Source organism: Cervus elaphus, chromosome 19 (genome assembly GCF_910594005.1).
Source record: "Cervus elaphus chromosome 19, mCerEla1.1, whole genome shotgun sequence".
Lineage (NCBI taxonomy): Eukaryota > Metazoa > Chordata > Mammalia > Artiodactyla > Cervidae > Cervus > Cervus elaphus.
Window position 1 is genome coordinate 68,863,697 of NC_057833.1, and position 27,206 is coordinate 68,890,902.

The window sequence follows — 27,206 nt, forward strand, 5'->3', positions numbered from 1 at the left end:
CTTCTCATGTTCCACTTGCTGTACAACCACCTCACAATATCAGAAATGAAGAACAATAACCACCTTCATAGCAAACTGTTGGTACCATTTGTCACACGACATGCCAAGCGTTTTGCGTGTACCATCTCATCAACAGTCACAGCAACTCTCTGCAGGTACAATTATCACCACCGTCACTGTACAGATGAAAACATTCACAGCAAAACTAATCTGCCCAAGATCACCAAGCTTGGGGGGATTCAAACCTAGGTCTTCGGAGTCCTCGGTCTCCTCTAAAATGCTGTATTTCACTAGATCTACATTTCCTTGTCATGGATCTAGCTGCCTCCTGGCTGCTGTCATGTTAAAGAACACTGGTGACTAGTTCACAGTGCTCCCTCTCTCCTCTGGTCATCATTCCAGTTATACTAAGGTGGGCACGGACAGCCCTTCAGGACCCAACCCTTGCAGTGCGACCACCTCCTCAACTCAAGTACACTTTGCTGCCCTCCTCACCTAGGCTCTTCGTTCACAAGGCCATATCTTGGATCACTGCCCAAGTCTAAACCAGTTTTTAAATCTGTAACTCTGACCAGCTCCTTGCTGACCACAGCCAAGAGTCATCACGGCTCAGGTCTCCCCGGTCTCCTGCCACAGACGTTCTTCACCTTCATCAAGAACGCTTTTATTCCTCCCGTTCAAATCCTCCATTCTCCTTCATTTTCAGTTTCCTAATGTTGGGCTTCCACTTCCACGATTCAAGGGAAGTGCTTTAGTGAAGTCGTTACTGATCTTTTCCAGTAGACTGGATAACTACAATGTCTGGAACCTTCTGACCTGTTCTGGGTGACCAGTATTTCCCATTTAGAGAATTTAACTCCAAAAGTAAACAATGACTGAAAAAAATAAAAAGTCATTTTAGCACCCAAAGTATGGCACATGATATGGGACACATGCTATTCTGGGAAATACATACACGTTTAAACTCATTTTTCTTCACAAGTGTTTTCTATATATAAATACAGAAAGAGCCAAGAACTGTCTGTCACAGCCCACGCATCACCATCACGGCATCAGATACAATACAATTAATGTGCTCATACATGGCAGACTGAGCCACTGTGACACCATGCTGGTCATTCCCAGGCTGGCATAACTCACTGATACCATGCCCTACACCAACCGCACAGTCATTACACCGTAATTGGTGTTATTGTTATTTTCTATTCTGTTTCAACCAGAGAGGCAATGCGGCATAGTGGTTAACAGCATGGACTCTGGAACCAGCTGCCTGGGCTTGAATCCTGGCTCTCCCATTTCTTGAGTGTGTGATCTGGGACGAGTTACTTAACCTCCTGAGGTGTCTGTTTCCTCACTTATTAAATGAGGACAGCAATACTACCTATTTGATTAATCGGTTAACATATGTCAAGTGCGTTTACTAGCACGTGACGTATAGGGAATGCTATGAACATCAGTTATGACTAACATACTAGATGAGTATTTTTTAATCCACCATTTGGATGCCTTCAACTAAATGGTCTCCCTTAATAGCTAAGTCCAAAAGCACTTTTCAGCTTACAACTTACTTGGCGCTGTGGACCACTTCCTCCTCCTCAGAACTCTTCATCTGGACTCCAAAGACCATCTTCTCCTGGTCCTCCTCCTATTCTTCTGGCTGCTCTTCCTCAGTCTCCATGGGTGCTTCTTCTCCATTCCCCGCCACCCAAAGGTCAACTCTCTCTTCTTCTCATGCTTACTCTCTCCACACCCATGGCTTACAACAGCGCTTTCTGAACTTTCATTATGTGCATAGCTTCACCACAATTTTTGCCATTTCCACAGGTCACATGTATTTTATTTTCTTAGTATTCCTTTTTTATTGGGCTCATTTGGCCTAAGTGATAACACCCGTGATATTGTAAGTTTGAAGTACAGCTTATGTTTTTCAGACACATTAGCATATATTCCTAACTATTAAAAAATTCTTTATCTATGTACTACTTTAAACTGTCTCATAACCCACTGTAGCAAACCATGACTAAAAATGCAGTTAAGACTCTCAAATCTCTCCAGGCTGGGTTACAACTCATAGACTTCTACTCTCTTCCTGTCATCCGCTACTGGATCTTAACCAAGATGTCCCATAAGCCTCTCAGATTCAGTGAGTTCAAAATCAAACATCCGTTTCCTCAAGAACAAATGAAACCAAGTTCTTTTCTCTTTATGTTACCAGTAAACTGCTCTACATGCCACCTGGTTACCCAAATCTGGAGGTCAATCTAGACTCCCCAGTCTCCTTCAACATTTCTAACCAAAGTGACCACGAAGTCCTGTCATTTCAACTCCTCTAGGAAACCCAAATTAGCATGCGTACAACTCTTCGTGCCCGGGGCCACTGCCCTGGCTGTGGCTTCATCTTGTCTCCTCTGAACTACTTGAACAAGCAGCCTCCTAACTGGTGACTTGCCTTCGATCTTGGCATCCCCTAAAACTCTGATCATAACATTTTATACTTAACTCAGTAGCTTCTCTTTATCTTCACAATAAAAGACCAAACTCCCTACTACAGCACAGAAGACCTTTTGTGGTTCTGTTCCTGCATTTCTCTAGTCACTCCACGACATAACATAGAAGCCAGTCCTACCCAGCTGCCTGTCATTTCTAAACAAACCTCATCTGCAGCCAGAATGCCTCCCAGTCCTTAGTACTCGATTCCAGGAAGCCTTTCCTGAACTTCTCACACCACCAAGTTTACTTTCACACCTCTTCTCTGTAAGCCCTGAGCATTCTGCTCACATTATTTTGATAGCAGTGTTCCGTTTGGTCATTGACGATTTCTCTCTGCAGGTTCACTATGGGTCCAAACAGTGCATTGTGCCCTACACATCTTTATTCCCTATCTCACTGTCTTCCAAAGTTTTAATTCACACTCCCCAAAGTAGAAAGCTTTGCCAAATCCACCTGCCAACTGTGCTGTTACCTATTTAATATTTTGATTTAGAATAACTCAACTTTCAACTTAGATATAAACTTGTTTTAATAGAAAATTTGTTATCACCAAGAAATCTTATGTTTGTTAGGACAGAATTTTTTACCTATACAAGCTAAAATGAACATACTACAAAAATTTAATTTAAGTGTAAAAGACTTCTGATCCCGTCAGTTATGATGAACCAAAGGGGCATTTCATGACTGCAGAACAAAGTGGATGCTAGATTTTTTTTAAATGTTACTGAGCTCACAGAAATAGGGAACATTTAAAGTCACTTTTTTCTCCCAAAACAACAAACCTCTATCTAGAAACTAAACCTGACAGTCAAGATGACAAGAACAACATGGGACACAGAGCCATGGGCCAGGAGCAAAGTGAGAGACTAAAAGGGGGTCCCACAGACAGCTCACAGCCAACGCTGGCACAAGCCCTATCAGAAGGAAAGTATCCCAACTCAGACTCTCAGAATTCCCACAGAGAAAGAGCAGTCAAGGAAGAGTTCATAACTGAGAATCTCCAAGCACAGGAGGTGACAACCCACTGTGAAGGAGATAACAGAAAAAACAAGCAATAAGTTTAGATCCCTAAGTACATCAGACATGGGAGTCGCCAGTCTACAGAATATCTACAGATTCCAAAAAATGAGCAAGCGACAGGAGATTAAAAGAAAATGACTGGGTATAGCTAAAAAGAATAGAGCGATACTTTTAGAAATTAAAAGTATAATTGTTAAAAATAAATAAAACAGATGGATCGACGAGATGATTAGGCACTGTCAAGAAAACTGACAAAAAAGAACATGTGCCTGATGAAATTATCCAGCATTTTAAGTTCTGGCAAAGACACAAGGAAGTTAAAAATATAAAAGATGAAAAATAAGTGATCTGGAAACACACACATACATACATATATCCACTTAAATCTTTGGAAGGAGAAAGTAGATAAAATCAAAGAGAAAATGTTTAAAGAACACATGGCTCAGAATCTTCTAGACTTCATGAAAGACAGTATTCTGAATCAGGAAACACATGTATCCAAAACAGGATAAATAAAAAGTAATCACTATCTAGACTCAGAAGTAAAGGTGTAATGTCAAAGACAAAATTCAATGCAATGAGAAGAAAAATAATATTTTCTTCAAATTACCAGAAATAAAACTGGTAGCAGACTTTGCAAGCAGAATAACATCTTCACACATGAACAGAAAGCAAAGCATCAACCTAAGAACTGTACACCTATCAAAATTCTCTCTCAAGAACAAGGGTAAAATAAAACTAATTTCAGATTAAAAAAAAAGAGCTGACCACCAAGAGACTTGAACTAACTTCTAAAAATACCAATTAAAAATCATAAACTATCTGACTGTATTTAAAAAAAAAATCTAGTAATACATTCTTAAGAGACACCTAAAATATAAGGACATAAAAAAGGTGACAGGAAAATGAAGAAAAAGGTTAATCCATGTAAACCACCACAAAAAAAAAAGGCAGGACAGACAAAACAGACCCTAAAACAAAAAACAAAATCAGGCGTAGGGAGAACCACAACATAACAGAAAAGCGTCAACCCACTAGGAAAACAATGCCTAGCTTGCATGTATCTGATAAAATAGTCTCAAAATACATAGACGAAAAACTGTTAGAACTACAGAGAGTCTGTAAAAAGGTTACAGTAGAAGATTGAAACACATTTCTCTCATGCTGCTGCTGCTGCTGCTAAGTCACTTCAGTCGTGTCCAACTCTGTGCGACCCCAGAGACGGCAGCCCACCAGGCTCCCCCATCCCTGAGATTTTCCAGGCAAGAACACTGGAGTGGGTTGCCATTTCCTTCTCCAATGCATGCAAGTGAAAAGTGAAAGTGAAGTCTCTCAGTCATGTCCAACTCTTAGCAACCCTATGGACTGTAGCCTACCAGGCTCCTCCATCCATGGGATTTTCCAGGCAAGAGTACTGGAGTGGGGTGCCATTGCCTTCTCCATCTCACATGCTAGGTCAAACAAATGAAAATTAATACAGACAAGCGGAAACACAATTTTTAAGTTTGATCTAACAGATACATAACTAGAGGAATATAATCTCTTCACAAGCACACACAGAACAATTATAATTCCCTATGTACAAAACCATAAAGGACAAACAAATGTTTTAAGAAAAACACACGCTACATTCTCTGACAACACAATTAAGAAATGAACAATAAAAAGGAAAATGAAGAAATATTTGGAAATTTTAAAACACACATTTTACAGAAAACTCTCAAACACGTAAATCAAAGAAGAAATCAAACTAGAAATTTTAATTTTGTTTAAATTTATTTAAACCATATTATGTAAAGCAAAAATGAACTTTGAGGAATTCTATAGCTTTACATGCTCATGGCAGAAAACAGGAATGGCTGAAAAGTAGTAAGCTAATCATGCAGTTTAGGTTAGAAAATAATAAAGAATTCAAAGAAAATTTTCTTTATCAACGGTTTAGAACAATCTTTGTATTTTTATCAATTAAAAATAAAGTGTGCCTCTGGTGAGGATTATATCAATAAATATTTGCATGCTCAAAATAAATAAACTAAAAGGAAAAGGAAATCATAAAGGAGAAAAAGATTAAAAATATAATAGAACACAGTATTAACAGACCAAAAATTCATCCTCTGCCAAGATTAATAAAATAGACAAACTTTTGGCAAAATTAATGAAAAAAGTCACACACAAATAACATCCAATATGAGAAACGGAAGATAACTACAAATAAAAGATTAAAATGGGAATTAAGACGGTACCATGAACCTGATGAAAATAAACTTAAATTTGTTGAAGGAACAAATTTCTAAAATTTACCACACTGTAAATCAACCATATTCCAACAAAAAATTAATTTAAAAAATAAATAAAATTTACAAAACTCACTAAAAGAAACCAAAAAGCTGAAGTCCTATTACTATTCAATTGCTAATTACTACTAACTAACTTGTCAACAATTTACAATCCTTCCACACAAAAAATTAGATCCAAATGATCTCACAGGTAAATGCCACAAAAATTTTTAAGAAATAAACCACTCCAATCCAAAATGTCCAGAGAACAGAAAAAAATGAAACACTCTAACTGGCATAAAGCAGTGTAACCTGAACACCAAAATCAGACAAGTAGTCAATTTAAAAAATGACAGGTGATTTCATTCATGAACAGATGCAAAAATCTAAATAAAATACTAGCAAACTTCATCGAGTTCACAAAAGGACCCATCAAGGTCTACTTGTATCTATCTTAGGAACAAATATAAGAGAGAATTAAGAATTTTTAAATATATAAATTGGAACCATTACACTTAGTGTATTAAAGGAGAAAATCCACAAGATACTGTCAACAGATGCAGAAAAGCATGTGACAAAATAAGCAAATGACGACTTCCCTAACTTAGTAAAGAGTGTCTACAGAGACTCATAACAAACATTCTTAAGGGGAAAACATTCTTTTTGAAATCAGGAACAAAACAGGTATTTTCACAATAATCAGATGTATGCTCACTATAAATAACTTCTAATGAATAACCATAATCACATCCATCAAACATAGATCTAGAAGTGTGCCAGCATAATAAGGCAAGAAAAAAAAAATTAAGGAAAACTAATTGGAAAGGAGGACCAAAAGTGTCACTATTTGCAAGTGATATAATTATCCACATAGAAAACCCAAAAGGATTATAGAAAATATATCAGAATAAGTGTTTATCAAGTGGATGACTAAAGATCAATGTAAAAAATCCATAAATTTCTATTAACAATAAACAGGAAATAGAATCTAAAAAGAATCATCTGTAACAGCAACAGAACTCCTACAAATATCAGAATCAACATTTAAAAACTGTTAGATCTGTAAGGGAAAATTCACAAAACTGTATCAGAAGCCATTAGAAACCTAAATAAATGCAAATACATACCTCAAAATCTTAAAGATTTCAAATCTCTCCAAACTGATTTTAATCATTCCAATTGGTGCCCAAAGAGCTTTTTCTGTCATATGACAAGCTGATTCTTACAAGAACAGCTAAGACTCAAGTGGCTCCCCAGACATCAAGATGTCAGGTAAAACTACAGCGTTAATAATCATGACAGGGTGCTAGCAACAGATAGACAGGTGGACAAGTGGTACAGAAAGGAGAGTCAGAAACAGATCCATGCATATAGAAACTAAACATGCAAAAAAGGTGGTTCAGCAGATCACTGGTGAACAGAGAGCCAATTCAATACATGGTATGGGATCAACTGTAGCCACATGGAGGGAAAAATGAATGTGGATCATTAAGTCACACCATATACAAAAATCAGTACCAGATGGATTACCAACTTAAATGTGAAAGGCATCATTTTAAAATTTTTAAAGAAAAACACAGGAGAACATCTTTATGATCCCAGGGTAGGGTAAATTTCCAATTAGATTACATTAAAATTAAGAACTTTCGTTCATCAAAACACACCATAAAGTGCAAACAGACCGACCACGAACTGGAATAAGATATTTACAATGTTTACACTCAATAAATGATTACTGTTACCTATTACAGTTTTAAAAGAGAACCCAACAGAAAAGTGGGTGAGAGAAATGACCAGGTATTTGTGTGTTTGTGTATGAACGACCTATTTCCTTTTTGTGAACAAAAGGGAGATAGATGGTTCACAAAGAAAAAGATGTTCAAAGTTATTAACAATCAATAAATGCACATTAAAACCACAATGCACATTTCATATCCATTTGGCAAATATTAAGAACTTTGACAAGTAACAAGTGTTGCAAAGGATATAGATCAACCATAACTCTTAACACAATGCTAATCCAAGTATATAAATTGACAAAACAGCTGACCAAAGCATAAGCTGGTACAACCACTTCAGAAGACAATTTGGTATCATTTTATAGTTGAACATTCATACCCATAGTCCAGCAATTCCACTTCTAGTAAATAGCTTGCCACAGTGGTATTTCAACATTCTTTTTACTCATGAACCACAATAAATGCTATTAAATATTACACTCATACTTTAAAATGACATCTAAAAAATTTCAGTTCTAAATTTAATTGCAAAGGATGAATTACTAGAGTATCACAGTGACATTTTAAAATAACACTGACATATCACTGGTTTAAAATGTTGTATTTATTACAGCATAGAGTTCATCAAAAGATAACTAGTATATATACTGATATGTGTGTGTGTGTGTGTGTGTGTGTGTGCGCACTCTTAAGTCACTTCAGTTGTGTGCCACTCTTTGTGACCCTATGGACGGTAGCCCGCCAGGCTCCTCTGTCCACGGAATTCTCCAGGCAAGAATACTGGAGTGAGTTGCCATGCCCTCCTCCAGAGGATATTCCCTGCCCAGGGTTTGAACCTGTGTCTCTTACACCTCCAGCATTGGCAGATAGATTCTTTACCACTAGCACCACCTGGGAAACCCTACATATGCTGATATTAAGCATAAAAGTTACAGTTTATTGGAAATGCAGCTCTTGAGGAGATGGAAAATGTCTTCATTAAAAGGAAGTGTTCCCTAACACTATAGCTGCATGTATTTTAAATTATCCTTTTGTACCATGGAGAGTTTTTCAATTGGGACATTACCCTGGTAAGATTCCAGGCAAGTAGGCGGTATGCCTTCCTAATTTAAGGCAGAAATGCTACTCTGAAGGGGGAGGTGGGCAAATAGAACCAAGAGGAAGTTTCCATCACAGGCTTCAGGCATTACCAATTTTAGGAAAGGATTACACGTGGAATTTAATGATCTACAAATTGATTCATTAATATCACTTGTGCCCAAATACTCCTTAGAAAATCTTTATTTCTTCCCTGGAAGGCATATATCCCAGTGTGAAAAGTAGAGAAATTCTTGCAACTGTGTACCAGAAGATATATATATAAGAATCTTCAAAACAGCAAAACCTAGAAACAACCGAAATGTTCATCAATAGAAGAATGCATACACTGTGTTATATTCTCCAACAGAATATTACACAGCCATGAAAATTAATGACATGTCTATCTGAAAATCAGTGACTCTCAAAAACGTAACATTGAGTGAAATAAGCCAGCCCAACAAACTGTATCCAGTATTCTTTTTTTTAAATTCAAAAACAATAGAAACCACACAATATACTGTTGAGGGATATACACATATTTGATAAAATTATTTTTAAAATACAAGCAATGACACACAATAGTAGTCACCCTGGGGATGGTAACATTCAAAATCGTCATTTTGATTCTTGGATTGAGTGGTGGGTTGAGAGGCGTTCATTTTACTTACTGTCTTGCTTCACAACTTGCATATATGTCACATATATTTTGAAAGCATTAAGTATAAGTAGTACATTAAAGAGGAAAAAAGATTTTTAAAAATCCATTCATCATATGCAAAAAAGTAATTAAATCACCTCACCTGCCTCTAGAGAGGTACATCTAACATACCATGGAAATCTTTATCTTACATCAACCATAGGAAGTACATTAGGTACAAAATAAATGTTCACTGCAATTAACTTTATGAGAACCAAATGAGATAAAAGCTTGAGTCAGCTGTGAGAGAGGAACCCATAGGCTTCACACAGGGCTAGGGCAGAAGCCAAGGTAAGCAAATTTAGCTGCAAGTTAAAGTTATAAGCAAGCTGGTCAGTAAAGAAAAGGCAAAAATGTAAGTCAGGTAACATAAAGGGTTTAGCAAGAGTGTGAGGAAATGGGTGTCTTCACTCAATACCAGTCAGAGTGATAAGTTAGTGCAACCACTTTGAGAGCTTCCCTGATATTTGGTTACATTGAAGATGCATATATCCTACTAGGCAGCAAAATCAACTACTTGGTGTATTTTCTCAAGAAATTTCCAAACGTGTGCACAAAGCAGACAAATACAAAGATGTTCAAGGCAGGACTGTTTTTAGAGTAAAAAACCTTCAAAGTCCATCAGTAGCAAAATGGATAAGTAAATTATGGTATATTCATACAATGGAATTCTATACCAGCAATTAAAATGAACCAAACACAATTACCCAATTTATTCACAGGTAAATCTGAAAATGTGATGCTGATCAAAAAAAGCAAGTTGCAAAAAGACACATATTGTTTAATAACATTAAAGTTAAAATACACAACACTATATATTGTTTATCGATTCACCGTGATCAAAATATAAAATATGCAAGCAGATATACACAAACCTAAACACGGTGACTACCTCTAGGAAAGGAGGGGCGGAAATGAGAGCATCTCCACATTTTGCAATTTTAGTTCTTTTAAATTAAAAAGAGGATCTGAAGTAAATTCGGCAAAATACATCTGCAAATCTTAGTCATGAATTGGTTAGATCCCACTCTGTATTCTGTGTGAAATCTTCCAGAAATTGAAAAGAAACAAAATCCCAGAAAATTAGGCAGGAGTAAGAAAATTGAGCAAATGAACAGGGAGAAACAGAGACCAAAAACGCAGCCCTTGAGCGCAGAGCACGAACCTTTGAGCAAGAGGAGCAGCTGGGTTTCTAACGTGTTTGAAGCTTCCTTCCCTGTGAAGCCTTGTAATAAATCCCATCTCCCTTAGGATAAAACGCAAATTTCCTGCAATACAAAATGTACCTAACCAGAGCTGTAATTATGAGAAAATTGCTCCCAAAGGAGGACTGAAACCTGTAAGCTGTCTACCTTGTTTCCATCGCCAGGACGCTGGGCAGAAACTAAAAAAGGTAATTTATGTGAATGCCACGAAACACTTACGTGAACCATTAAGTATCATCAAGAACGCCTAGGATTGGCTAGAATGCATTTGCCCAGCTGTCGCGTATATATACATTTTGGACGGAGTCTGCCATCGGAGATCTTTGGGCATCTTAGGAGGCCTCTAAACATGGTACGCCACACGGGTACCAAATAACATTCAGCTACGCCTTAGCTCCATTTTTGGCCCCCGGCCCCCTTATTCCGTCCCCAGAACAGGCTGACTCGACCGGCCACACTGGACATCCTAAACACTACCGAGCAGCTAGCCGGACCCGCGGCTGTCCCCGCCTCTTCCCATTAGCGTTGAGGGGTGGAGGAGAGGATGCTCCGAAGAGGCGCAGCGAGCACTGCGTTCAAGTCTCCCTCCCCCGACCCCCTCCCCACACTCGGCAGCCATTCTCTCGAAAACAGGTGGCGCATTTGTAAAGAACGCAACACAGGAAGAGCGGGACGTGCAAGAACGTTCACCAACACTCTCGAACGAAAGCCCGCACCCCGGAGAACACGCACTCGCTAGGACCCAGGCGCGCGGGGACACGCGAGGACGCACCCCCACGAGGGCGCTGCTGCAAGGGGGTGGGTCACGACTGCAGACGCGCAGCCACGCGCGAGCGGGCGGGCGGGCACCCCAAGAGAGGAGCTGACACCAAGGTGGGGCGGGGGGCGAGCACCCCCAAGAGAGAGGCTGTGACACCAAGGCGGAGGGGGCACCCACACAGCCGGGGCGCCCACGCCCGGGCCGGGAAGAATCTGCGCTGACACAAAGGGGCCGGGAGGGGAGACACCTCGCATGTCCACGCGCGCTCGGGCCGGCGGACCCCCCCAAGGCTAGCGGGGGTGTCACCCGCGCACCGACGGCGACGAGGGCGCGCGGGCGGCCGGGGGACGCGCACACACACAGGGGCTTCTCCCACCTTCGCACAGGAGCCCCGAGGGACCCACACTAGCAGAACAGGGAAACCAGACAAAAGAGACACACCTACTGGGAAAGACGACACCGGCCACACACACCACACACACACACACCTCGAACCGACACCATCCCCCCCGCCCCATACACACACTGCAGGCACCACAGCCAACGACGCGCACACACCCACACTCACCACACACCCACGGAGGGGGTGTGGAGGGCCCCTCGCCCCGGGCATCTCGGCTGCTGCGCGACAAGCTGACACATCCGGCAGCCCCGCCGCGCGCCAGGTGTGCACTCACCGGGGCTCGCAGCCCGCGAGCCTCGGACGCGGGCAGCCGCCGCCGCCGCCTCCGCCTCTTCAGGCCCTCCACGTCAGCCGGCGGGCGGGTGGGCGCGAGCGGCCCGGCGGCGGCTGAGGGGGCGGGAGGACGTGCGTCACGTGAGCCGCACTGCACATGCGCCGTCGCGCACGCCACGCCACGCCCCCCGCCGCGAGCCCGGCGATTTCCCGCTCGCCCCCGCGCTCTCGAGCGGCTGACTGACCCGAGTCGCGGTGCGCCTGCGCGCGGGCGGGGTTGCCGTGGCGACCGGGCGGTTCGCAGTTTGTCCTCTCTCGCCCTCCTGCGGATCCCCTGGTCCGCGCCTGCCGAGGACTCGGCCCTGACGTGGCCGAACGTGCCGCGGGGGGAGTCAGCGCTTGGAGGACCCAAGGTCGAGGGCCACCCCGCAACCCGGGGGGGAACTCGAGTGAGAAAATTGACCTACGAGAGGGCAGGGCCCAGTTCTGGGTGTCGAGGCCGAGGCGGGACGGCGCTTGCGCGCGGGCCCCCCATCCCTCCTTGCCCTTTCTTCCCTGTTCTCACGGAGGCGAAGCCTGCACAGTTGGACTGGCGTTCAGTTACCCCCCCCCCCCTCCTTGCCTCCCCACACCTTTCACTGCAGGACGTGCACGCGCTAGCGCGTGTGCTTGTGTGCGCGCGCACGTGAGGTTGGGGGGGCTGGTTGCTCATGCAGGCAACGGTTGGGTGCTTCTGTGCACGTGTGCAAGCAGGTGTGTGTCGGAGATCAGTGCGCCGGTGTCGCCTGTTGGGTTTACTAGAGAAACGCAGAGGCTGTGCCCGTAGCAAAGCGGTGAGATTATAATAGACCCATAGTGAAAATGAGTGGATCACTGACAGATGACTTGCTTTTGTTTTCCCCCACAGAATATCTAAAGCCACGGGGAAAATGGTGGAAAATTCACCGTCGCCATTGCCAGAAAGAGCGATTTATGGCTTTGTTCTTTTCTTAAGCTCCCAATTTGGTTTCAGTAAGTACTCTCCTGATGAATGGCCAGGGCCTTTCTCTGATGTTCAAGGACAAGGAAATTATTATGTTTGTTAGTAGAATGTGCACACATGAACTATGATTGTTTCTACCTTTGTCTCTTTTTGAGAAAACCTGAAGAGAACTCTTGTCTTTTCAGAGTGTTCTGTATTCCAGACAGGAGCCTGAAAGATTTAATCTCAACAAATCTTTAAAAATGCCTCACCAGGCGGGATTGCAGAGGAAATGAAACCTGATCCCTGCCCTTAAGAAGGTCTTGGTTTTATGGACAAGACAGAGGATTAAATCTCAATTAATACACTGTGATACGTGCCACGGGAACCTAGTGAAGAGATAAATCAAAATGGAAATTCAGGGAATTCCCTGGCGATCCAGTGGTTAGGACTCGAGCTGTCACTGCCAAGGCTCAGGTTCGATTTCTAGTCATCGAACTAAGATCCCACAAGGCTCTGAGGCAGTGCAGCCAAAAAAAGAAAGAGTTAATTTTTCTCCCAGGGACTTTATCTTCAGCAGTAAGAAGGAAGAAGTGGGAAGGCCTTGAAGGGACGCATGGTGAGGTTTGGAAAGGAGTAATCTGATATGGCCCCAGTGCAGCTGTGGAAGCTTGGAAGGAACAGGAATCGCTCCAGAAGTCAGCTGCACTTTACATCCTGGATCTCAGTCAGTCCCCATATGGTCCCCTTTTACAGATAAGAAAGCTTGTTCACTAACACACCATATTCCCAGAGTAGTATAGCAGGCCTCATGTCTCTCCCTAGAAGGATTTGAGAATTAGGGAGAAAAGTGACTAAAAAGTCTCAAAACTTTTTAGAATTTTGTGGAAACCAGGGAGATGGAGTGGCAGTGCTTATGAACCCTAACTGCATCTGTATAGCCAACCAAGCTATGGCTAGGACAGTCTCTGAAGTAGTTATAGCTTGAGTCCAAATCCTGACTCCTCCACAGATTTGCTTTGTGGAGGACTGTTTGCGTCTTCGATTCTTCAGAGGCTTCATCTGTGGAAGGGTGGTCATGTCTATCAAAAGATAAGGAAGCATAAGACAGTCCTGTGAGATAGAAATTGTCATTACTGTCCTCATTTGCAGATGAGAATATTGAGCACACGGGGCTTAAATAATGTGCCCAAGGTCACACTGCTGGTAAATGATAAAGTTAAAATATCCACCCCGGCACACTGGGTTGATGTCACTGTGCTGCCTCTTTATGTCTGTTGTAAAGATAAATTGCCATCATTTATGCAGGGCACTTAAAAGAATGTGAGGCGTAGGAACAGTAAGTAGAGGTTTCCCCTGCAAAACTGGAGGTGGCTTGGACGGTAAAGAATCTGCCTGCAATGCAGGAGACCTGGGTTCGATCCTTGGGTCAAGAAGATCCCTTGGAGAAGGGAATGGCTTACCCACTGCAGTATTCTTGCCTGGAGAATTCCATGGACAGAGGAGCCTGGTGGGCAAAGAGTCAGACACAACTGAGCAACTTTCAGACACACGCATTCTCACGAAACCTTTGAGAGCCGAAATGGTATAAAATGAAGGGCACATTTGCTAATGCACAAAAGTTGAGCTTAAGCACTCAATTTGATAAAGATACTCAGTTCAGGTAAAGATGCTCACGGACACAATTGAAAGCTGTGGCGGCTTGATGCTGAGATGCTGAGGGGAGCCCTGGGAAAGGAGCTCGGACGAGCCTCTTTCCCTGCTCTGGGTGCGTGCTGCCTCTACTGCAGCTCCCTGCAAAACAGATACAGAAAAGTTTTTTAGTAAAAGCAAAAATCCCCTTCAGATTTCCTTTGGTTAAATAAAACATACTATTGTAGGTCTTTTCTAAGAGCAAAATGGCTTAAAGCAGACTTTCATAAAGTGGGGGCTACCTGTACTTGAGTGGGTTGTCATTCCCTTCTCCAGGGGAATTTCCTGACCCAGGTATTGAACCTGGGAGTCTCCTGCATTGCAGGCAGATTCTTTACTATCTGAGCCACCAGGGAAGCCCAATTAAACATTAGCTGCGACTCTGTTATCATCAACATCATCATTTTTGCAAATCTGTGTTTTATAGAATATTTGAAGGATTAGAGACTATACAGATAAATAAAAGCAATGACTTTAATAAGACTTAAATCCAACGGGACCCACAACCAGAATTTTTTTTTTTTAATTGGAGGCTAATTACTTTACAGTATTGTGGTGGTTTTTGCCATACATTGACATGAATTGGCCATGGTGTACATGTGTTCCCCATCCTGAGCCTCCCTCCCACCTCCCTCCCCATCCCATCCCTCAGCATCATCCCAGTGCACCAGCCCTGAGCACCCTGCCTCATGCATCAAACCTGGACTGGCGATCTGTTTCACATATGATAATATATATGTTTCAATGCTATTCTCCCGAATCATCCCACCCTCACCTTTTCCCACAGAGTCCAACAGTCTGTTCTTTACATCTGTGTTTCTTTTGCTGTCTTCACATATAGGTTCATCGTTACCATCTTTCTAAATTCCATATATATGCGTTAATATACTGTGTTGGTGTTTTTTTTTCTGACTTACTTCACTCTGTGTAATAGGCTCCAGTTTCATCCACCTCATTAGAACTGATTGAAATGCATTTTTTAATAGCTTAGTAATATTCCATTGTATAAATGTACCACAACTTTCTTATCCATTGGTCTGCCGATGGACATCTAGGTTGCTTCCATGTCCTGGCTATTGTAAACAGTGCTGTGATGAACATTGGGGTACACGTGTCTCTCTTAATTCTGGTTTCCTCGGTGTATATGCCCAGCAGTGGGATTGCTGGGTCGTATGGCAGTTCTATTTCAAGTTTTTTAAGAATCCCCACACTGTTCTCCATAGTGGCTGTACCAGTTTGCATTCCCACCAACAGTGTAAGAGGGTTCCTTTTTATCCACACCCTCTCCAGCATTTATTGCACAACCAGAAATTAATTCCACAAATTTTTCTTGCGTGCTTACCATGTGCTGGGCACTGTTACTGTCCAGAGATGAGCAGAACAGCCCCAGATTTCCTGCTCTCAGAGTCTGCATTCTGCTGGGAGGGAGATGGTCAATGGACAATTTACATGAGTAAAACATATAGAATGTCAGATGATAATGTGTGCCTTGGGGAGAAATTAAGCAAGAAAGTGCATAAGGAAGGAGCTTACTGTTGTAAGTACAGCTGTCAGGAGGTGCCTCACTGACAGATGAGTTTCAGGCACAGACACAAACAATGAGAGTTGCCATGGCAATGTTGAGAAAGAGCCTCTCAGACAGAGAACAGCCAGTGCAAAAGCCTAATGATGCCAGTGGTTTGAGGGAATTGATGGAAGTCGTTAAACCTGAGACAGTGAGGCAGAAAGTAATAAGGGAGGTGAGAAGCCAGTACCCAGTGAGGCCAGTACCCAGCAGTTCTTTTGTTTTTTTCACTGAGTACCCAGCAGTTTAAATAAAACATAGTGGTAGCGGGGAGAAGCCGGCTGGACGGCGGGTGCGGGAGTGGGGTCAGAATCCAGTAGGAGCCTGAAACGTCTTGAAGTTGTCTGAAGATTCTTCAGTCACTATGTCAAGCGACACAGATATTTCTGTTTCTTCATTTGATGAAGATCAGGGATCTAAACTTATCCAAGAAGCTAGAGAGGCACCATTTGTCCCCATTGGAATGGCAGGTTTTGCAGCAATTGTTGCATATGGATTATATAGATTGAAGAGCAAGGGAAATACTAAAATGTCTGTTCACCTGATCCACATGCGTGTGGCAAGGCTTTCTTGTGGGAGCAATGACTCTTGGTGTGGGCGATTCCGTGTATCAAGAATTCTGGGGAAAACCTAAACCTTAGAATAGGAGATGCTGTCTTGGTCTTGGTGGTGGTGCTTGCTTTAGTTAGACAGCTCATATTGAGGTTATATGTTTAGGTGGAAAATAAATTGTTTGGGTCAGACCAGAACATGGTAATTTGAATATTGGCTTCCTTTCTTGCAGGCCTGATTTACCTGTGACCAAGTTACTGGTGACTAGTTCACTAGCTAGGTCATTCAGGGGAGTCAGATCAGCACAAAAGAAACATGTCACTTTTAAATACACTTGATAGTGGTACCTGTCTGCCTTCTTAAACCCTTCTGTTGAAATTAGTTCTAAAGAAGACAACATGCCAGTCCTGAAAATGCTCCCAGTTGCTGCAGAATATCATAGGCTTTTGATGTAATATAGGAATCCTGTTTACCCCAGTTAATTTAACTTTCTGACTGCCTTGTGGACTGAGTACTGTTCTAAGGGCTGGTTGGCTCTTGAGGAACCCTTTCGGAACAGTGCATGAAATACATTATAAAACTCCCTGCAAGTCTATGTGTGTTTTTAAACCAAACCTAAAAAGCTGGTAACAGAGCCACTTTGAAGTAGTATTTATTTTAGAATCATAAACATGAGAGTAACTTAAATTGTAGATCCCTTTTAGCTCTTTTGTAATTGCAGAATTATATTTTGCTGCTGTTATATTAGAATAATTTTAAATTATTTTCAAACATGTATTTTAAGTGCTAATGCAAAGGTAAATGAAAAACACTTTTTAAATGTGTGCAGTATGTTTATTTTCCCCAAAAGAATCATCAACTAAATAAAATGCTTATAATGGAAGTCATTGATGAGCAAGCTGGTTTGGTCAGACATTATACAAACTTTGGCATATCACAGAATGCTTTGTTGTACTTGTGAAATTCTCTTGTCTAACCTGAATTTACATTCCATGGTGATAACATGGTAAATTTAGTGTTATTAAAGTAAATGAACACATCAAAAAAAACCAGCATAGTGGTAGGTGCACAGGGTTTACATGAGTCTCTCTGTATGTTGAAATACTTACTGAATTTAAAAGCTAATTGTAGGGACTTCTCTGGTGGTCCAGTGGTTAAGAATCCGCCTTCCAATGCAAGGGACGATCCCTGGTTAGGGAACTAAGATCCCACGTGCCCTGGAGCCAAGAAGCCAGTGCACCTCAACTAAGACCCAGGCCAGACACAGCCAAATAAATAATTAACTTAAAAAAAGCTAATTGTCTTAATCTGTTTAGGCTGTGCCCGAGTAGCTTAAACAACAGATATTTATTTATCAGCTCTGGAGGCAGGGAAGTCCAAGATCTGAATGCCAGCATGGTTGGATTCTTGGTGAAGGCCCTGATCTGGGTTGCAGACCATCACTTTCTTGCCATGTCCTCACATATCAGAGGAGGAGAGGGCACGGCCCGATCTCTTCTGGGTCTCATGAGGACACTAATCCCATGATGCAGCCCCCTCCCTCGTGAGTTCATCTATACCTAACTGCCTCTCAAAGGCCCCGCCTCCAAACCCACCACATTGGGGATTAGGGTTTCAGCGTAATCATTTAGGGGGAGGGGCACAAATACTCCGTGCATACCCGTAGTTGTAGACTGTGGTAATGGCTTTGAAGGAAATAAAGAGAAATGGCCGGGAGTAAGAGGGTGTGGTGTGTGGATGGGACACAGCTGGAAGAGCAAGCTAAGGAACCCAAATGCATTCAAAGAGCCAGAGGAAGAACATTCCAGGCAGACAGCGCTCACCACAAGAGCAGTTACCCTGCGTTTGAAGGTTGTATGAAGTGCAGACATGAGACGCTGTCTAGAGCTGAAGCGTAGTGTGTGAGGACTGGACCTTGGAGGGGCAGGCAGAAGCCCTGTCATTTTAAGTTCTTGCAAAGCCTAGGAAGGACTTTGGATTTTATTCTAAAGGCATCAAAGTTCAAAACCTGGCAAATGATGCCATTTGATCAGTATTTGGGGGAACTCTCTGAGTGCCGTGTGGAGAATCTCTTCAGGGTTGGAATTACTAGACCCCATTCTGAAACCCTGGGAGTCCTCTTTGCTTGCACTTCTCCTCCTCCCCCAACTTGTTCATCTGCTCCTTCTTTTGCGCCTGCTGGGACTTCTCCTCTTCCACAAAAACATCTTAGATGCAGCTCTCCCAGCAATGCACGTGAGATCCAGGCCTGAACTCCCCAGATGAAAACCTCTGGAGCCTGGCTTGGAGCCTGGATGGTTATTTGTTTTGGTGTGTGGGTGGGTGGGTGCGTGCTCAGTTACCTCCAACTCTTTGCGACCCCAAAGACTGTAGCCTGCCAGGCTCCTCTATCCTTGGGATTTTCTCAGAAAGAGTACTGAAGTGGGTTGCCATTTCCACCTCCAGGGCATCTTCCAGAAATACTCAATTATCCCCCTTGCCCAAAACATAAAGTTCAAGTTCCTTGCCCATGGTCTTCCATGATCTGGGACCCATTCACTTTTCCAGCTGGTTTCTCACCACTCAGAGCCTCCCGCCATATGCCCCAGCCTCTCCAAGCTGCCTGGGGTTCCACAGGTACGTTGCTTCTCCTTCATGCTGTTAACCAACGCTCTGACTCCTGCCTGGGAGCCCAGTGTGAACACATGCCCTGAGTTCTTGTTCTATCTCAGTAACTTTTAGCCCTGAGACCTTGGGCAAGTGACTTAAATTCCCCGTACCTTACTTTTTTTAATCTGTGAGTGAGGAATAATCTTGGCACAGACCTCAGAGGGGTCTGAGAGGGGTCACATAAGACAGTGCCCGGGAGGTTCCTGCCACTGCTTCTGGCTCATTTCTGTCACCCACGGGACTTGTGGGGATAGACACCATGTCTCGTTTTTCTTTGGAGACTTGACCTGTTCATAGCACCTAGCATATAGCAGATGTACAATAAATATTCATTCATTTAATTAGTTAAACTAAGCAGGTTATTTCCATTTATGAATTTGCCTCATGTTTGTGCCACTATTTGTATTTCATTGACCTTCAAAACTCAAATTGCAAGCCCGATGCTTTCCAGCTTTTCCTTCTGCCATCCACCACCACCCTCTCTTTGATTCCTGACACTCTCGCTGCATCTCATGGCCAGGAACACCCTTTTCTCGTTATTAATATTTCTTTCCTTCCTCACAACTGCAAGCCCAGCCATTAGCATTTTCATCTGCCTAACCCCCATTCATCCTTTAGGCCCCAACTCAATGACTTCCTCCAGGAAATCTTTCCTGACCATTAACATCACTTCCATCACCACCACCATGGGCTGAGGGCCGCATATGTGTTCCCATATCATCTGTTGTTACTTGCTTATTAGTACTTACAACAGTGTATTGAAAATATCAATTTACTCGTCTCTAGTCCTCTGCTTCAGAGAAAGCAATGGCACCCCACTCCAGTATTCTTGCCTGGAAAATCCCATGGACAGAGGAGCCTGGTAGGCTGCAGTCCATGAGGTCGCCAAAAGTCGGACACGACTGAGCAACTTCACTTTCCCTTTTCACTTTCATGCATTGGAGAAGGAAATGGCAACCCACTCCAGTGATCTTGCCTGGAGAATCCCAGGGACGGAGGAGCCTGGTGGGCTGCCGTCTGTGGGGTCGCACAGAGTCGGACACGACTGAAGCAACTTAGCAGCAGTCCTCTGCTTGGGGAGGGCAGAGGCGTCTCTTTTGGGCTCACCATTGTCTCTCACACTTCTGACATGCAGATTTCTGTAATACGTATTTGTTGAGAAAAATGTTATTCCTTCATCATGGTTGGGACGGGTGGTTTGAAATTTGTCTCTGTCACTTGGGCAGGGCTTCCCTGGTGGCCCAGACAGTAAAAGATATGCTTGCAAAGCAGAAGACCTGGGTTCTATCCCTGGGTCAGGAAGATCCCCTGGAAAAGGGAATGGCTACCCACTCCAGTATTCTTGTCTGTAGAATCCCATGGACAGAAGAGCCTGGTGGGCTTGCAAAGAGTTGGATGTGACTTAGTGACTAACACTTTGACTTACCTTGGGCAGATGATGTAACATGTCCAAGATTCCAGTTCCTCATCTGTAAGACTAACATAACACTTCCTAGGATTGTTGTGAGGAAATGAAATAATATGCATAAAGCGCTCAGAGGGCTTTCCTGGTGGCTCAGTGGTAAAGAATCCGCCATCTGCCAATGCAGGAGACCCAAGTTTGATCCCTGGGTTGGGAAGATCCCCTGGAGAAGGAAATGGCAACCCACTCCAGTATTCTTGCCTGGGAAATTCCATGAAGAGAGGAGCCTGGTGGGCTATAGTCCATGGGTTCTCAAAAGAATCAGACATGACTTAGCAACTCAACAACAATGACAGAGAGCTGAGAAGTGTGCTTAGCCTACAGTGAGTGCTCAGAGGTTGGCTGTTGTTACTGTCCAGCAGCAAAGGTGCCATAGAAACTTGACAATAAGACTGTGCTCTAGGAGATAAAGCATGTCATGAATCAGAACAGGGTAGGTAAGATCACCTTTATGCCACTAATCGTCTGTAGCTGTTTCAACCCTGTAGGAAGGAAGTGTTGAATACCTATTCCATATAAAGAAAATTGCTAGATGCTGTAAGAGTTACAACAGTTCTTAAGGCATGATTTCTGCCCTTAAATTGCTTAAAATAGTATGAGCTAAGACATATTTTTGTGAATAGTATGAGTTAAGTGTGAATAGTATGAATTAAGACATCAGTTCAGCCGCTCAATCATGTCTGACTCTTTGCGACCCCATGGACTGCAGCACACCAGACTTCCCTGTCCATCACCAGCTTCCCCCAGAGCTTGCTCAAACTCGTGTCCATCAAGTCAGTGATGCCATCCAACCATCTCATCCCCTGCTGTCCCCTTTTCCTCCTGACTTCAGTCTTTCCTATCATCAGGGTCTTTTCCAGTGAGTCAGTTCTTCACATCAGGTGGCCAAAGTATTGGAGTTTCAGCTTCAACATCAGTCCTTCCAGTGAATATTCAGGATTGATTTACTTTAGGATGGGCTGGTTGGATCCCCTTGCAGTCCAAGGGACTCTCAAGAGTCTTCTCCAACACCACAATTCAAAAGCATCAACTCTTTGGCACTCAGCTTTCTTTATGATCCAACTCTCACATCCATACATGACTACTGGAAAAACCATAGCTTTGACTAGACCTTTGTCAGTAATGTCTCTGCTTTTTAATGTGCTGTCTAGGTTTATCATAGCTTTTCTTCCAAGGAGCAAGCGTCTTCTAATTTCATGGCTGCAGTCACCATCTGCAATGATTTTGGAGCCCTAGAAAATAAAATCTGTCACTTTTTCCCATTGTCTCCCCATCTGTTTGCCATGAAGTGATGGGACTGGATGCCATGATCATAAGTTTTTTTGAATGTTGAGTTTTAAGCCAGCTTTTTCTTGTTCCTCCTTCACATGAATTAAGACATATTGTTTTAAATAGAGGAGTTGTTTAATAGGCACAGAGTTTCAGGTTCACAAGATGAAAAAGTTCTAGAAATATGTTTAACAGCAGTGCAAATATATTTAACACTACTGAACAATACACTTGATTAAGATGGTAACTTTTATGGTTTTTTAACCACAGTTTTTAAAAATGACTAGTAGATGTTGCCTGGGAAATCTCATGGACAGAGGAGCCTAGTGGGCTACAGTCCATGGCATCACAAAGAGTCGGACACAACTTAGCAAATGAACAACAACAACACACAATCAGGCAGATTGTGATTTGGGAAAATAGTTCTTGATGGAAATGTGGCATAAAATGGAGAGTGAAGTGACCTGGCAATATGGAGTATAGAATTTTGTAAGAAATTAAACTTTGAGTATAGAATAATAGTTGTAGATATTGAAACAATAAAGCCTGTGGCTAAAGGGAAAAAAAAAATGACTAGTCGAAAGTAATTGTGCAAAGTGTTACAGGAATGGTACAAATAAGGAGGAAAAAATCATTTCTGGGTTAATCAGGGAACCTTCAAAGGAGCTTTTTTTATCTGAATCTTGATAAATCAGATGTGTGCCTTACTGATCTTTTTTCCTTTTTTGTTTTCCCCCTCTTTTGCAGTACTGTATCTTGTGTGGGCTTTTATTCCTGAATCTTGGCTAAACTCCTTAGGCTTAACTTATTGGCCTCAAAAGTAAGTTTAATATATTTCTTAATTAAAGTAAGAGTATATCAATGCTGTTTTGAAGGATCAGCTTTTTTCCTCAAGACTTTTTCAAATCTTATGTCTATTCCTTTAAGATCTGTACATAACCATATAGAAATGTAAAGCTTTTTAAAAATCATTGATATGAAAAAAAAAAAATCATTGATATGCTTCTGCTTAAAGATGGTGGTCTGAATGCACATCTTTATCTCTACTTCCTCCCAAATTCGTGATGAAATAAGCCCATAATAAAAAATAACGGTTAAAATATAAGCCCACAGGAGCAAATAATGGGACAGGAAAGAGGTATCAATAAAATCTGGGGAAGTGGATTGCAGACAGGTGGAGAGGTACCTGACTTAATTCCCACTTTGCCACATCGGTCATGCAAGAGGCAGCCAGAGTCTCTGTGCCTACAACACAGAGAGGCCCAGACATTGGAAGTGTGGGTACCTCTTTACATGGTATTTCTGGTTCAGGCTGAAAACCGTGTTTAGAGGGCATATGGCCCTTCAGTTGTCCTCCTCAGCCTGTAAAGCTGAGAGACAAACCCTTCCCTGCAGAAGGAGTTTTACACTATTGAAGGACTGAATTGAGCCTGTAATTTGGGATACTCTAGGTCTATGTAGGCACCTTACTGAAAACAGGAATAAGTGAGGATCTGCTTTGCTGAAGTGCGAGTCCTCCCAAGCACCTGTCCTCTCAAGGCACTATACCACCCACTTTCTCCCAGCAAGATCAGAGGGTCCTCCCTGAGAAAGTTGACCAGCTCAAAGGCTATCTCATTTCTGAAAACGAGAGGTCCTCCAGTGGAATGGCCAGGTCTCCCATAGTGAGGGTCATCAGTTGGCCATTCCCGTCCGCATATACACAGTGGTTCCAGTTAACTTGTTAGCACCTCATCTATATTTTTTTTAATGTTTCCCCCCCCCACATGTTCTCTCCCCATACTTCATATGTAAATGTGAGTGGACAACCACAATTTAACAGACATGAAAAGAAAGCCTCTAAAATGAAATAAGAGAGAAAAAGCAAAAGGAACTGGAAAGAAACGGAGATAATGCAAAGAACAAAAGAAAACATTAACAAAATCCTCAGAGATGATAAGAGATCATAACTATGAAGCAACAGGATGCTATAAATAGGGAATGTTCAGAGAATTACTGCATTTAGAAATTATAACTGTGATAACCAAAATTAACATTTTAATTGAACGTTTAGAAGAAACACTGAAAGTAATCTCCAGAAAGTAGAATAGAGTATAGCAAAACAGGAAATAGAGACAAGATGAGAGAAGTAAAACAGCAAAAAAATCTAACTCTTAGAAGTTCCAGAAAGAGAAAATGGCAAGAAAGAAAGAAATTACACACCAATAAACCATGTGAGAGAGAGCATTTGGCATGCTTAAATGTATCAAGAGGCATATTAGAATCTATCAGAATTTGAGGATTGATTATGGATAGTTACACGGAAAACCAAGCAAACAGACTAAAAGTAGTAATGACTTAATTCCAAGAAAAACAAAAAATTGTACAAGACATAAAATAATAATACATTACAGTGCTCAGTTGCAAACATTATTTATGTAAACATCTTCATGTCCATATTAGGAAGTTCAGAGAAAATATCTGAAGTTGAAAAAAAATCAAGAAGCAATGATATGAGTATGTTGTATAGAAAAGTGGAGGTAAACACCAGAGGAAGCAGCCCCCATGCCCCAAAACAAGAGAAGCCCGCTCTCCACAGCTAGAGAAAGCCCAAGTGTAGCAATGAAGACCCACCACGGCCAAAGGATACACTTTAAAAGTGTCTTAACTTGGTGATGAGCTCTTGAGAACCGCAGCTTTTTGTGAAGTCTGTTACCTGTTTTAATATTCTCTTCTGCAGGTATTGGGCCGTTGCTCTGCCTGTGTATCTCCTCATTACCGTAGTCATCGGTTACGTCCTCTTATTTGGAATAAACATGATGAGTACCTCTCCACTCGACTCCATTCATAATATCACAGGTAAATTTATAACCGAGGAAAGTGCTAGGGGAGGCAGGAGGGGTACAAACACTTTCATCAAGAGAAGCGACCAAAACCAGGCTAAAAGTGACACACATTCTTGCAGTAAAAAGAACCTGGGAGAAATAAACTGTTAGACCAAGAAAGTGGTCACAGGGCACAAATAAGCTCTTGTGAATACACTGTTTAATAGCACTAATCAACAAGTGCATTTTCCTATAAAAACCACAGATACGTAATGTGTTCCCTGGCAACTCTGCCTGAGAGAAATTTCTGTTATCCTAAACAGGCTGTGTGGATCCGGGAATGACAGAGAGGTCCCTGCAGATTCTGTCTGGGAGGAAGAACTTGGGTGGCAGGGGGAGGGTGTCCTCGGGGTCACTGTGTACCCCAGACACCAGTTACATGGTCAGAAGAGTCACAGAATGGTTTTGTAGGGTTTCTTTTTTTTTTAACTTCTTTCATTTCAAGTCTAAAAATTAAAATAGATTAGATTCCTGGGAATTCCCCAGTGGCCTAATGGTTAGGATTCCCAACTTTCACTGCTGTGGTGGGGGTTCAATCCCCAGTCAGGAAACCAAGGTCCTGCAAACTGTGAGACTCGGCCAAAATTAAAAAAAAAAAAAAATTAGATTCCTGAACTTGTTTGGATTCTAGAAGTTTTTTTTTTAATTCTGGTAAGGTTTTTTTTTAACTTTCTGATATTTCTTTTCTGATAACCTACATATTTGGTTGGAATTACAGCAAATATACAGTTTGTACACAGGGGAAATTGTAACGTTTACATGAGGATTGTACCAAATAGTTTCATAGTTTTGGGGTGTTGGTGTAATTCTGTTCCTATGAGCAATGTGCAAATGGGACTTGAATCATCATTGTACAGTTGAATGAAATATTAATTTCTTATCTAAGTTAGAGGTTGCAAAAAGTACTTTGCTGGTTTTTATTCTAATTGGGACATTTCTTCTAAAAAGAGGACTTAAAGGGCCTTTTAATTACGTTACACATGGTATTTGTCATTATCCAAACATTAGTCCAGTACACTGCATGGTGGGTCTCCACAAAGCACAGAGACTGTTGAAGAAATTACCTGGATAAACAGAGCCTTCTGTCTTCTTCTTACAGATAACTATGCCAAAAATCAACAGCACAAGAAAGACCAAGAAGAGGCCATCCCAGCACTAAGAGATATTCCTATTAGTGAAGTAAACCAAATGTTCTTTCTTGAAGCTAAATAACTTTATACCAAAAACAACTGTATGCAGACTAATACCAAACATTTATTATAAATTTTTGACATAAAGGTTTTAACCATACTAATTTAGACTATCTTTCTGATTAATATCCAGTATTGAAATGTTTAAAAAAAAAAGAAAGTAGGTTGAACTTCTCTTATATTAAGTTCTATTAATATTATAAATGTTATCAAATAGTAGTTATTAATGGACAGAATAAATACTGCATTACCATGTGGCAAAAAAGGCATTTATGTAATTTTCAAAGGGCAGTTGTATCCTCCCTGCTCTTTGTCCTTTGAAGCCCAGAATTCAAACTCTCAGACTTTGGAGAAGGAGACATTTAATGTGTCCTTGCCATCAGATATGTGTCTAAGGGACAACTGCATGGGTGGTCAGGGAAGGCTGCTGAGAGGAGACAGCTGGGGTTGAGACGTGATCAGCAGAGTCAGGCGCTGTTTATGAAGATGAGGGGCAGGAGGGAGCGTTCTGTACTGAGCAGCCAGGGCAGAGACCTGCCGGTGGGGGAACCTTTGTGTGTCCTAGGCCAGCAGGCCAGCAGGGGGCCTAGTGCTTGCCTGCTGCGGAAGGGTGTGAGGGTTGTGTGGGCCAGCGTGAGATGTCAGGTTGACCTGTCACTATGATGGGTGTGAGGCACTTTAGATACTGAGCCATCAGGAGGTTTTAGGGAAGAGTGTGACACAGCCCGATCTGTGTCTTTAAAAGCCACTGGGGGGAAGTCCCTAGCAGTCCTGTGGTTAGGACTCTTGCACTTTCACTGCCAAGGGAGCACATTCAGTCCCTGGGGAACTAAGATCCCATGAGCCACAAGGCCCAACCAAAAAAAATATAAGCCACAGGGCAGTGAATGGAGGGTGGATTCAGAGGGGGACTTGGTGTGGGGCAAGACTGTGGACATAAGGAGACTGGTCAGGGGACTATTGCATTAGCCCAGGCAGAAAGTGCTTGTAGAGGGGTAGCGGTGGGGCTGGCGGGGAACGGGTAGCTTTGTAACGTCTGTTGGTGACACAGCTGGATCTG

At 42.3% G+C, this 27,206-nt stretch overlaps 2 protein-coding genes and 1 pseudogene across 7 annotated transcripts in view; 2 read left to right on the forward strand and 1 right to left on the reverse strand.

The window, feature by feature from the left end:
• Positions 1–12,073, reverse strand: part of TTC3 (tetratricopeptide repeat domain 3) — a 124,734-nt gene extending 112,661 nt beyond the window's left edge. The window contains exon 1 of one of the 5 annotated variants that reach the window (XM_043875204.1): positions 11,945–12,073. The gene's annotated coding sequence lies outside the window, so the exon portion shown is untranslated. Of the gene's footprint in view, positions 1–1,568; positions 4,716–11,835 lie in introns of those variants that run through there. The other 4 variants (XM_043875211.1, XM_043875202.1, XM_043875210.1 and 1 more) reach the window with 4 other exon arrangements.
• Positions 12,074–12,195: 122 nt separating this feature from the next.
• Positions 12,196–26,411, forward strand: LOC122675971 (phosphatidylinositol glycan anchor biosynthesis class P). Of its 2 annotated transcripts, none has more exons than XM_043875215.1 (5): positions 12,196–12,696; positions 12,851–12,954; positions 22,840–22,912; positions 24,812–24,930; positions 26,056–26,411. In XM_043875215.1, exons 2-5 carry the CDS (start codon positions 12,873–12,875, stop codon positions 26,166–26,168), a joined length of 387 nt encoding a protein of 128 aa, XP_043731150.1. In that variant the 5' UTR covers positions 12,196–12,696; positions 12,851–12,872; the 3' UTR covers positions 26,169–26,411. The 2 variants fall into 2 exon arrangements, with proteins under 2 accessions (XP_043731150.1, XP_043731148.1); XM_043875213.1 differs by having other exon boundaries at positions 12,201–12,356.
• On the forward strand, positions 16,011–17,761 carry LOC122675972 (annotated as a pseudogene).
• Positions 26,412–27,206: the final 795 nt, after the last annotated feature.

What these genes read in the sequence shown, in the direction of transcription:
- LOC122675971 (XM_043875215.1), top strand. Translation starts at nt 12,873, where the DNA reads ATGGTGGAAAATTCACCGTCGCCATTGCCAGAAAGAGCGATTTATGGC. An exon ending in TTAACTTATTGGCCTCAAAA is followed by an intron (nt 22,913 to 24,811) that starts GTAAGTTTAATA and finishes TCTCTTCTGCAG; the next exon opens with GTATTGGGCCGTTGCTCTGC. An exon ending in CTCCATTCATAATATCACAG is followed by an intron (nt 24,931 to 26,055) that starts GTAAATTTATAA and finishes TTCTTCTTACAG; the next exon opens with ATAACTATGCCAAAAATCAA.